This window comes from Montipora capricornis, chromosome 4 (assembly GCF_036669925.1).
Source record: "Montipora capricornis isolate CH-2021 chromosome 4, ASM3666992v2, whole genome shotgun sequence".
Lineage (NCBI taxonomy): Eukaryota > Metazoa > Cnidaria > Anthozoa > Scleractinia > Acroporidae > Montipora > Montipora capricornis.
The window spans coordinates 15194277-15206776 of NC_090886.1; the positions used below are offsets into that span (position 1 = coordinate 15194277).

The window sequence follows — 12500 nt, forward strand, 5'->3', positions numbered from 1 at the left end:
AGCCTTTGACGTCATTTTTTCCTCGATCCAGCTCTCTCAAGAACATAATGTTAGTAATGGCGGACCATTCAATAGGAAAATTACAGTCAAAATAAAGAGGTGTCTTTTTGAAATCAAGGCTTAAAACGTGGGTCACTTAATGTTTTGTTAACATAGTTTTGAAATCCAAAGAAAAATATGAATTGATTTTTTGGTCAAAGGGGCACTTTAAGAAAAACAAAGTATAATCCTTGCTGAGTATCTTTCCCTAAAAATATTAGGGAGTTAAGAATTTCGACAACGGCTACGGCAACGACAACGCCATAAAGCAGTAACATTATTGGTTAAAAGAGGAAAAATGATCGTGCAGCAAGTGCTGCACGCATTTTTGTAATCTCTCCCGTACTCGTCAAAACAACAGGAAACTTAAGCAACGACAACGGCGATGGCAACGAGAACGTCACTCATTTGCATATTTAGTGGGCAAAAACAATAGCTTTGCACGCTGTGCACGTGCGTTTTTCACGTTTGTCTATTTCTTTGCCGTCGTCTGCAAAACAACGACGTGAAATAGCCAATTTCAAGGTTTTATGAAGAACGTCAGCACTTAAGGATAAATTTTCATTTCTCCCCTAAATTAAGCGCCGTTCCGACCAGTGTAATTTTTGAGAAACTAATACACCTTTACCATATTAAACAGGTTGAAATAGTCACGAAGTGATTACAATTACCCGAATTTATATTGTGAGATGACCTTTTTGCAGATACGGCGGCCATTTTGATTTCTATTGTTTGAAAAGACATTATGGGATGCTTAGGGGGCAAATTAATATGTATTTGCCCCTTGGGCATCCCATATTAAGATGGGATATTGCGTCGTGTAATTGTTACGAAATGTCCAATGTCAGTTTGAGGGATGGCCGTAAGTGTTGACCTCAAAAGAAGGATCTTTCGCGCGTTGCTAAGGAAGTGAAATGTTACTTCCGGTGACTGACGTCATCATATCGTAAGCTGACCAGAAAACCCACTCACAAGCAAAAATCACCGCACGAACTGTTGTTTGCCATCACTCTTCCTCGCGTTCGTTCTCAGATCCACTGCGCATGCATGCAGAAAAAGCTAAATTTTGCGGCGGTCTTTATATTGAATTACTTTTTTTGTATGGCACGTTTCACCCCAAAATACAGAATATAGCTAAGCATTGATTTTTTCAAATCATCTTTTTTGAAAATGTTATGGGTATTTCCGTATCGTTTATTTCTTTAAAAAGAACATTTTTCAAAATAAAAAGAAAACCATGCTTGGCTGGATGCAAAAACGAATACAAATTATCAAACCACTGATTAAATACCCAAATTGTTTAGCACGAAGACAAATTTAGAATTTTCTTTTATTGGTCACGTGACCATGGGCATGGCATGATGATGTCATATCTAGGATCATTGGTCTACAAAAGTTGGAACCTGACCATAACAATACCAAATTCTTTCAAATTACTTAACCATTACATCCTTAGCAACGCACCCCAAAAAACACGTCAGTAGACTCTTAAGTTCCCCAACAATTTGAAATGTCCATTTTTAAGGTTTTGACGACAACGTGGGCACACCGCAGTGAATCTTTCATTCTCACTCTCTACCAATCCACTTATTGTATACTTCGCTCATAATATACAACATAATCGAGATGGAATAGTCGTGAAATACTTAAATAGCTCAAACTTATATTTTGAGGAGACGTTTTCGTTGCCGTATACGTAGTCGGCGTCGTGGTTTCTTAAACGCCCTCAACGGATATTGGGTTAATGTTGAAAGAAAAAGCCAAGTCCTGCAGAGGTCGTTCAAACTGTTTTATTGGAGCTAAAACTTTGAAGAGCGAAGATCAGACTCTCCCGTCGAGATTTACGTGGCGCGCCGCCACATCATATTGAAATGCACTCAGTGCGTTTACTGTTCCTATAAATGAACGGATATTCTTCGCCATGGGAAAATGTGACTTGATGTTGTATGAAAATTGGAATCAGTTTTAATTCGAGTTAATACTCAGTTTCGACATTTTTCAAAATTTCAATGAATTTGAATATAAGCATTTTGGTTCAGCACTGTTGAACACACGTTAAAGCAAATGTTAAGGCCTCCTTGTCTGAAAAGATCTCAATTGTGCTTTGTTTGTTTTCTTTTTTCAATTACGAACGTGTCTTGCACCAAATAAAACAATAACAAAAACTTACGCCACTACTTCCTTCTTTGTGTGCTGAGGATTTTGTTTCTTTCTTATATCACTTTTTTCAAAACGCATCGGCCGTTTTCTCATCGGTTCCCTTAAAACTGTTTGTTACCTGGTTATGAACGAAATTTCACATACGATTATCGTAACTTTCCAGCAAAGTTTATTTTCGAAAATTTTGCTATTTTCCTTCACTTTTCGCAGCGTCTTGAAATTCGTCAGTAGGCTGGATCTTGCATGCAAAGTGTTTTAATCAATGTGCAATTTCACGTTAAGTGATAACAATTGCATGGAAACAGACCTTACCACGAAATCAATAATCAACATATATACAGTTCTTTTTTGTCCTTCATTCAATCGCACCTAAGTTGATTCCAAACTGAAAATTCGAACTAAAAGATACACATGGCGAAATTAAGATATCCTTGAGTTGATTAACATGGAGCGAATTCCTCCTCAATTTGACGGAAAAATCTAAATCCACGAGGGTACTAAATAGTTTTCGCAATTTGTTTCAACTCAACAAGACACACTCCCAACAATACAAAGAACTATGTGCGACAGAGAGTTTATTTTAGACTTAATTTTTTGAAGCACCTTGTCTCGCTTGGGACGAGAACACGAACGAAAGTTCTCAAGACTGGGGGAGATGAACTGATACTTTCTGATTTCTAATCTCAGCTATCGTACTTTCTGTAAGAGCTCTACTTCTATTTAACTTTCGTTCAAGATTCCGTATAAAGCAAGAATGATTAACTTACTTTGGAACTAGGTTCTGTTTGTTTGATCCTCCTGGAAATCCTGGAATACGTAAGAGGCTTCGAAGTTGTAGCAAGCTTAGAAACGCCTAAAAAATTTCAAAGCACTTTCTTAAATATATTTGGATTTAGTACGAAAAACTGACGCAAAAATTATCAGTCGATCCAACGAATTAATTCAACCGCTGCCTGCGTCGATTCACCCAAGTTACCACAACACCTATGAAACATTTATATTACGGCGGGATAAGCGAATTAGAAACTCTTCATTGTGTAACGGAAAAAGCTAATAAGCTGTAATCATTCGATCGTGTGAAAACCGTGATAACTGAAAAAAGTAAAGCAGGTATAATTGAGGGTGGGATTGTAAATAAAGCGCAAATCTCTGCGCATTGCTGCGACTTTGGATCAGTCTGGGCAAAGTGCAGCTGATAAATCAGTGACAGACCAAGGAGAGGTTTTGTTGTGGCCGTTTTAACCTTTAGTTTATACCGTCTAAGAAGAGAATGCAAACAGAGTAATCAGCAACAAAAGTTGAAAACATACAGATCCCTGACGTGTACTGATGAAAAGGAAAGAGACTCCCTATGGGGTAGATCCTCCAGGGATATTCACCATTCTTAGCAGGAGTAATCTAAATAGGGTAACTAAGATACCTTTAGCGTTTTTCTTTTACTTATCGTGGTTAGCACGACACCCACAGCTGTTGCTGATACACCAAATTACGGACCACAAAACCTAATTAGGCGAATTCGATTTGACACGATTTCTTGTAAGACTTGAAGTTTGCGGGTCACGTGATTAGAGTACTAAAGCTGGCATCGTCCTTTGCGTTGCCGTGAAGTTTCAAAACTAGAGGCACAATTAAGGCTAATTATTATAAGATCGCCTTGAAACAGACAGCCTCATTCCAACACGTTGAAGCGGAGAGGATTGGTTTACACTGTGTACGCATGCGTCAGTTTGCATTAAAGAAATCAAGACAATAGCGGAAAAGATAATGTAGGACAACTACTTCAGTCGCGACAACTAATACTTTGCAAATTTGCAGTGGCACCACTGGGCAGGATAAAGTACAGATTTTGATTCGTGTTTTCAAATAATATTTAGAACAGAACTCAGAGCCACCCATTTTACTCATCTTTATGAGGCAAGATTGCTTAAATTTCTTTGTTTTCCGCATGTCCACATTTAGATGATGAAGTTTAAGGAACCGACGATTTATTATAAACGGCAAGGATACAAAAATGATGATACACGTAAGACACGCAATTTTAAAACATACCTCTTACTAACCCGGTTCGAGGGCTGTACTGTAAATCTTGAGGGAGGGGAGGGGGGGGGGGGAATTAAACGCGGGTCAGTAATTTACATTACGGACCGAGAAAACGAGGTTAGTGTGATATTTATTATGGTTGTTTACCATTTACAAGCAGAAGCCAGTTGGTACCGGCTTGGTTTGTTCAAATGGTAAGCAAAAAACTCCCGAATGGGAAATTTAGTTGGGATAGGCGTGTACCATTTGCAAAATTCGTTCACGTTTACTGAGAGAGTCTGAAGGGAGGCAAAATCATGGAAGAATGCAAACGGTAAACACCTTTTCCGTTTGGGAATTTTGGACTACCTTTCGAGAAATCCTGTTTTCTCCGGAAATTTTCCGTTTGGGAAGACCAAAATAGGCTTACCATTTACATTCCAACCGAAATTTCCGGATTTTTTGGCAAATGATAAACAACCTATATCTCTGTGGTAATCAGTTGCGTCGGAAAGGAAACTAGTCAAGCTGTCTCTTCAACCGCCATAAAGATTTAAAAATGATAAAACTTCTTGGCCTTTTAAAATAGTTGCTTGCAAAATTCAAACATTTTTAGTTTTTTCTACAATTGAAAAGACATGAAAAACTTGCTAGAAAATGTTTTATCGACATTTAAAGTTTAGACTGTAGAGTACGGCCCACTAATTTAGCCAATCACAGCGCGCGTACTATCTGATAAGGCTTTGCGGCAATGTGCACGTGAGCTCGTGACAGTCATTCCTTTCTTCTCCATCTTTACTTCAGAAACAGTTCTTGCAAATCCAGTTATGGAATACTTCAACCATACTGAGCAACGTCAATAATAATAATAATAATAATAATAATAATAATAATAATAATAATAATAATAATAATAATAATAATAATAATAATAATAATAATAATAAATGTCTTTATTAAGAGTTCATTGTGCAAACAGACGTGCAACAATTTACAAGGCCAAAAAAATGAATAAAAACAGATTTAAAACGACTTGTCCGGACCTCATGTACAATATAATTATGCGACCTGGTTCTCAACTGCCGTGTTCTCTGGGGAGGTAGAAAAGCTCTCAAAGCAGTGTTGTTGGAAGAGGCCCTTCGCCATGACTTCGTATCTCTATTACGACGAATATCCAAGATACTATGCTGCTTTAAACAGTAACCCAAATTGTAACAACTGGCAAAAAGCTTATCAATTCTACTTCAATATTTACTATAAAAAGCACCCTCCAGACATTGATAGTATATGTAAAAACTGAAAGGATCAAACTTTGAAAAAGTAAGTCCAGTAGTGTAGCAATCTTTTCCCGCAGTACATTTCCTATGAACCAGAAAAATAAGGCTAAAGAAATAAGGTTAGTTTCAGCCTAAACGGGAGAAACTTAAGGGGTAAATATTTTTGATTCATAGGAAAATGCACGAGGGGTAGTCGAAATTCCTATACTATACTCATATATTCAATGTATATCTGATATTATGATACTTCAAAGCAACCTCCGCTTTTGTTTTCAAAGAAAGATGGGAAATAGTGCTGCTTCGTGACACAGAAATATTGCAACCTAAATGATTTCTTTGTTTTTCCATCTCCATCTAACCAAATATATTTACGAACTCAAAAACATTTAACTACCTAAGATAATTTATTTAGAAAACTCCCTGCTGGTTTAAAATAAATAAAGACCTACTTTCGAATCTATAATTCTTTGCCGATGAAACACAGAAGAAGTTTCATTTGTTATTAATCCTACATGTTTAATTAAACATTCCAAACGAACTATATTTTATGACACTTGAGTATAAATTCAAAAACTTGAAGCATGCAAGCCAATTAACCTAGATTATTAAGTAAAAAGGTTCCTAAAGTTTATAAACTTTACTTACCATTTCTGCTATATTTTGACTAGACTCATTTACTCTCTTCAGGAAACATTCAACAAACTTGTAGTGTCGATTGCTAAATCGGTCAGTGAAAACTGATTTACAGCCAATGAAATAGAAGGGCAAAACCCATACAGAATTATCATCACGCACTGGCGTATTATATTATCGATTGTTACTTTAATCTGAAATTGTTTTTTTAAACGTCGCATTTCACATGTGCCTAATCTAATGCAAATGAGAAAAATCTATTGCTTTCGAAAATTTGCATTAGATTCAGCACATGTGAAATGCAACGTTTAAAACGGGCCTAAGGAATATTATTCAAGTCTAAAGTTGGTCTCCTTTAGTTGTTAACCAATAAAATCCATACGTGATATAACAGGTGTTTTCCATAAGGAAACACTTTAGGCGCGCGGTGTTTTGGGGCAAAGATACTTGACGACTTTATCATAAATAAAAATGGGAAATCACGTAAACTCAATAAAGAGAAAATAACAAAAGAGAAATAGCGTTGAATTGTTGTGTAAAGCGAAAAAAGGACCATCTTGCTAAAATATAGGATTTCTATGATAAATATAAATTTGTATTTGACTCATCAAGTGCAGAGGAATATCTACAAAAATCATTTTGTCTAAATTTAATGCCGATCTCCTGAGAGGAAACCGGTGGCTGCAGGATATCAAGCAAACAAATAACTGTCAACTATCAAGAATGTTCGGAATCAGTAAATATACTATGCAGTAGACGACTTGCAATTTTGTTGATTTTTTAATCAATAGGCCATTTCCGAGTTCATGGCTGCCTCCTCTTCAAAGCGAGTCTAAGTGCAAAGTTTTTGTGATGGTAGTTATTTCTACTTTACATATGAATGAAAACTAATTTTCATAAGAAAAACTTCGCACTTCGACTCGCTTTGAAGAGGAGGCAGATGGCCTATTAATTTAACTTGGTGTAAATCCCCAGAGATCTCTTGTCTTATCACGACATTTTATTTACTCTTTAGTTTTCTAATGGCTTGAGATAGCTAAAATTGCCAAGCCTTTTCACCAAGCCTACTGATGCTAAGATAAGAGAAAATAAAAAGAAGTGGTTGGAATCATTTTTGTTTCAAAATGGCGGGTGCGACTAGCGCCATCTTGTTGTCAACTTAAACTGAGGTGGCACGGAACTTGTTTCCCTTTGTGTTTTTCATTGCCTCTGGTCACATGCACACGATTGATTTTGGTAATGTGGTTCTGCTTTTCTCTCTGCTTGAAGGTTTTCTCATTTTAAGAGGAATGGCAAATGTCTTTTTACGAAACAAATTGCCTCAACTTGTTCAGTACGTTTTTGGGTCATGTGATTTGCCTTTCGTCCCAGTCATGTTACTGCCAGGAACAATTGAAAGCGCGCGATATGGGACAAAGGCTCTGCAAAGGAACAATGGAGTAATTGATAGCTGATTTTTAAACGAGTTTCACGCAAGATTTACAGGAGCGCAATTCCATCCTTAAAAAGTGAAAAGAGATAGCTAATTCCCTGAAAGAGGCCGCCATGCACTCCCGTTGACTACTTACTTTTCATAACAATGACCAAGACCGGCTTGTATCCTGAAGGTGGAATGATCTTCTCCGAGGCACACAATTGAACCGAGTGACATTTCACACAGAAGCAGTAACTGTCAACGGAAACAAACGAAAAATAATTAAGGATTGGAAGAAAATTATTAATTAGGCTCAAAAAACAGCAAAACATTGTACTGATCCGAGTTTGCACACTCACCTGTTTAGCAGGAAAACCGTATCTGTATCCGGACTTTGACAGCAATGTTCCGTACATTTGTCAACTGTCATATTACCCACATCACGTGGTTCCCATGGCCTGTACACGCCAGCCTCGAGACCGCTCCTAAGAATCGTGTTATAATGCGTTGCTTGTTTGACGCAGAAAGGTGCAACTTTTGCAAGGGCTGTAATATGAGCTAAAACCAAGAATTTGGGACGTCATTCTTATAGCACATGATTCTTCTACTAACCTTGTTTTGGGATATTACTCCAAATTTCTAATCAGTGGAAAAGAATAAATCCTATAACAGTTTCTTGTTGGTGTAGCGACATGGAGACGTAGATAAACCATCACTTCGGTTCAGGTTTTCGCGCGGTCATAACATTCAACCAATCCTTCGAATCAATCCCGGTGAAAACAAGCGTCCAAAATTCACCAAAACACCTGCTACGCAGGCTAGCTAGGCAAGTGCCCAAGAAGACGTAAAAAATCATTCAAACTTTTTACAAGCAGAAGGTAACTTCGCCTCAAGGTTCACTAGTTTCGTCGAGGGTCATCATATCATATATCATATCATCATATAATACATCTTTATTTACCCTCGGATTTTTAGAGTAGCTTGGCGTAGCTAATATCTCCGAGCATTTACCCTCCCAACCATGATGCATCACAGAAGACAGACCACAATACCGGGAACTACATGCCCTGGTCAAATGACTGCCAGCTTTATTAACTTAAAAGGCGAAACTTCGAACTGAAAAACCGGCCAAATTTGTTTACAATAGGAGATGGGAATAAGCCTTTTCAAGGACACAAATTAAGTTAGGTTTACTTCACTGCATATTGAGGGTTTCCAAACATTTCTCGTGATGCAGTATTACGTGCCCGAAGGTCATGTAAATGATACGCTTTTTATTTGGGAAAGAAGAAACCTGTTTACTCACCACTTACAAAATTCAATAGTATCCACAGCAAAAGTCTCTGTTTCTGATCTTCTCCGACAGTCATGATCGAAAAGACAGTTAAAATTCACGTCCACAGGCTCACGGAAAAAGCCGCGTTAATACTTGCGCACAATGGCTTTAAACCTCTTTCTCTGGAACATGTCCCATTTGGAGCAAAATCGTAACTAGAGAAAGCAAACCGCCAGGATCCATTTAATCAACGGGGTACAAGGAAAACATTCTCTTCTTTCAAAAATGGGTTTGCTTCACCCCCAAGTTGTTTAAGGGAGGAAAGAAATTAATCTTCCTATAAATCCCGAAGACTTGCCAAGTTGGCAAGATTGCAATTTTAATTAACACCCACAGCTGGTAATCGCTGTAACCTACAAAATCTGATGACAGGGTGGTCGCGTATTACTCCTCAAGGTTAATTCCGACGTGATCCACTAAGTTTGAGAATGACAAAAAATATATATATATATAGCTAAAAGGAAAACCACGAGAAAAGACAGGTCATGAGTATGCGCATACTCTCTGAGCACGTGACCAAAGCACCACTGCGTGTAATCACGTGTACAGTGAATGAAAAATTAATATGCACATCGTAAAATTTGTTACTTTGAATAGCTGGTAAGACTAATTTGTTTTATGTGTATCTAATAATTAATGGCGTCTCATCAGTTTCATCTTGAATTCTCAATGTAAACGAGGCTTTGGGAGTAAAACTGCTAGTGCCAATCGGGATCAGTAGGAGAGTAATCTCATCCGTTTTTGCTTGAAGCGCCTCTGAGATTTTGTCACCAACTTCTAATCATGAGCTAACAACACAGTGCAATTCGCAGACACGCAGAGCGCATTCAGTTCACTCTAAGTTTATATACAAAACAACAGTTCAGGAAACTGTCCTATTTTGATACTAGTTCCATTTTCGCAGTACTTACTGTTCATAAAAGTGAATGTTACACCCCGACATTTCACAGTTTTGTAGCCATTCTGCCCACTGGGCGAGTCAGAGCCATTTATTGACACTTCAATGGAGTACGTAACATGTCTTTTGAGAAGAACAGTGGAGTCTAGAAACACTTTAAACCCGCAGTACTGTCCCAGTTCGCCATGCAAACTCTCCGATGAAAACCAGCCCGTCTTCGATGTCAAAACGGCTTTATTTGCAGCGTTTTTTATTTCTAAAACAACCCAACAGCTGTTGTTTTCTCCACCAAATAGGCTGACACCATGCAACTTTAGATTTCTGTCAACGGAAATGTTGATACAATCCTTTGAAGAATCGTTTTTCCAGCTAATGCGAGTGGACACTGAGCCAAATCGACAGCATCGTTCAATATCGCCGAGGAAACCTGATCGCTTGACGTCTGGAAAACCAATGGGGAGATTAAATACAGAATTCATGTTATGAATAATATTAACTATTTCTCTCTCGGTTAATATTTTGCTGTCTAAGATAGCAATGGCGAAGTCGACTTGTTCCATCGTCGGAAAACGTATGGATTTCACAATTCGCTCTCCGAGAATGTTTCGTTTTGCATTACCAGTTGCTATTACGCCTTGTCGTTCGCAGCTCAGTTTTGCCCACGAATCGACAACGCGAAATAAGTCAACTTCTCTAATATTCAAAGTATCTCTTTCAACTATAACTTCAAGTAAAGACTGGTCAACTGTCGCGAATCCGTTCCCTGCTTGCAACACATCTTTCGTTTGCTCGTCGATGACCCTCCAGCAACGATCCACTAGATTTCTTTCTTCATACTTCATCGCAAATGGTAGGATTCTGAGAACATTTGATGGGTCCAAATTCTCTTGTAAATATTTGACGCATTTGTCCACAAGTGATGGCAAAATGTATTTTTTCGCCAGGTATAACACTCCCATGACATTAAGTCTGCTCAAATTCACTTCATCGTAGTATAAATATCGAAACAACTCCAACAGACTCTCGTATTCACAGTCAGGAAGTTCAATAGAGTCACTAGTCTCCGCTAGCTCCCCGTAAAACATGGCTTCAAACACAGGACTGCCAATCGATAGCATTAACTTGTGAGCTGGAATCACCTGCTTGCTTTCACTTTCGCCATCTCTCTCGCGAACCACAAACTTCACATCGCTGAAGAGGTTGTTGTTGAATATAAAGTTTGTTCGTTCTTTAATGGTGTGTTTGATTGTTTGCCATTTCATTGTAGAAACAGACTTGGTTTAAAAGTCAAATGGTATGACAGCCGTACAGAAAATACCTTTGAAATTCCTGTATGGAGGTTAGACATGACCGCAAGGCACAAATTTGATATCAAGTGGACTACTGGCTGTTTGGGGTAGGCTTTCATATACAGGACTAAAATGGCAGAGGACAAAAGAACCATTGTTATTTCGGCCGATTAGGCCTTGCTAATTAGGTATTGTTATGTTCGCTTTGTTCTTTTAATTATTGCGGATGCGGCATAGGAAAGACCAGCCACCGTTTGCTGAGGTGATCAAGGTCATCTTGTTAAACCTCTAAATACTGACTTCCTTATTGAATTACCTGTGAAAACGCGGGGGTAGCTCTTTCAGTGTCATGCATGTTTGGTTCTTATATATCGATGGAATGATGTCCGAGGCGTCTTTTACCAGAGATGGCAAGGCAATTTACTATCTTTCAAGAAAATATGCTTGCGATCATTTTAACCTTTGGGAGTAAACGTCTCAGAGCCATTTCCAATTAAAAAGACGAATTCTCTTTTGCGTTCTTATTCAAATTATGAAACCAAAAAGGTGTAATATTTTACAAAATATAATTAAGATTTAACAAGGTAAAGGAAGATAGGAAGATGAGCGCATAATAACTGACCTTACAACATCAAATTTCTTTTTTTGTTTCAAAACTACTACATACGAAAAAAATTCTTTAAAGATTGAGTCAAGAGGATGTTTATCCTTATATTGTTCCGCGGTTGTCATATTTCTGTTTTTTGACTTTATGGAAAGCCTACAGAACTTACAGCACTTTTTAAGCGAAAGATCCAATCGCAGTAAGAGAATTTAATGCTTCTCTCGTGGTTTGGAGAATGTCAAATATAGCTACAAAAGAAACAATTGAAAGGTTTGGACAAACCTGTCTTGTGTCGACCCAAAGTTATCGCAAGAATCCCTTTGTATGCTCACCGCTTCTTTGAAACGCGCTGACATCTACTTGCAAAAGAAGGCTAATTACTATTAATGCTACATAGCAGGTCTAATGCGATTACTTTGGATCACCCGTGATAACGACACTAGATAGGAGTGTAAAAAGGTAAAAAAAAAGGTAAAGTCACTTTATTTAACGTCGGTAGTTCCTTCAGCTACGAGGCTGGTATCAATGGAAGCCGACGGTGCGCCCTTTACCTCCCTCTCTCTGTCAGTGCTCCGTTTTACGGGTATTTAAAGCTATAGCTACACGGATCAGAGGAAAGTCGAAACAGACGTTGAAGTCACCGAGGATCGAAACGGGGATCTCTCGCTCTGAAAGCCGCGCACGAGCCATCTGAGCCACGACTGCTCCTCACTCCTCGTAATGAACTTTTTAAAACTACATTCAAATCCAGTGTAGCATCCAACTGTCTACTCTATGTCAACCTGCGGTGCTTTCACCATTGCAGTGTTGATGAAGCAACTTAACGGTTGC

General features: G+C 38.2%; 2 protein-coding genes across 4 annotated transcripts in view; both read right to left on the reverse strand.

Annotated features, from left to right (window-relative positions):
• Positions 1–9152, reverse strand: part of LOC138045640 (uncharacterized) — a 13854-nt gene extending 4702 nt beyond the window's left edge. Inside the window, exons 1-4 of one of the 2 annotated variants that reach the window (XM_068892207.1) lie at positions 8849–9152; positions 7902–8100; positions 7697–7797; positions 2967–3052 (exon numbers count right to left, since the gene is read on the reverse strand). In XM_068892207.1, coding sequence (XP_068748308.1) covers positions 2967–3052; positions 7697–7797; positions 7902–8100; positions 8849–8912 — 450 coding nt within the window. In that variant the 5' untranslated portion in view covers positions 8913–9152. The remainder of the gene's footprint in view (positions 1–2966; positions 3053–7696; positions 7798–7901; positions 8101–8848) is intronic. The other variant, XM_068892208.1, reaches the window with a different exon arrangement.
• LOC138045639 (BTB/POZ domain-containing protein 6-like) lies at positions 8895–11048 on the reverse strand. Of its 2 annotated transcripts, none has more exons than XM_068892205.1 (2): positions 9790–11048; positions 8895–9033 (listed from the first exon to the last, which is right to left on the reverse strand). In XM_068892205.1, exons 1-2 carry the CDS (start codon positions 11036–11038, stop codon positions 8987–8989), a joined length of 1296 nt encoding a protein of 431 aa, XP_068748306.1. In that variant the 5' UTR covers positions 11039–11048; the 3' UTR covers positions 8895–8986. The 2 variants fall into 2 exon arrangements, 1 of the variants encoding a protein (XP_068748306.1); XR_011131637.1 differs by lacking the exon at positions 8895–9033 and adding an exon at positions 9161–9332 and having other exon boundaries at positions 9467–11048.
• Positions 11049–12500: the final 1452 nt, after the last annotated feature.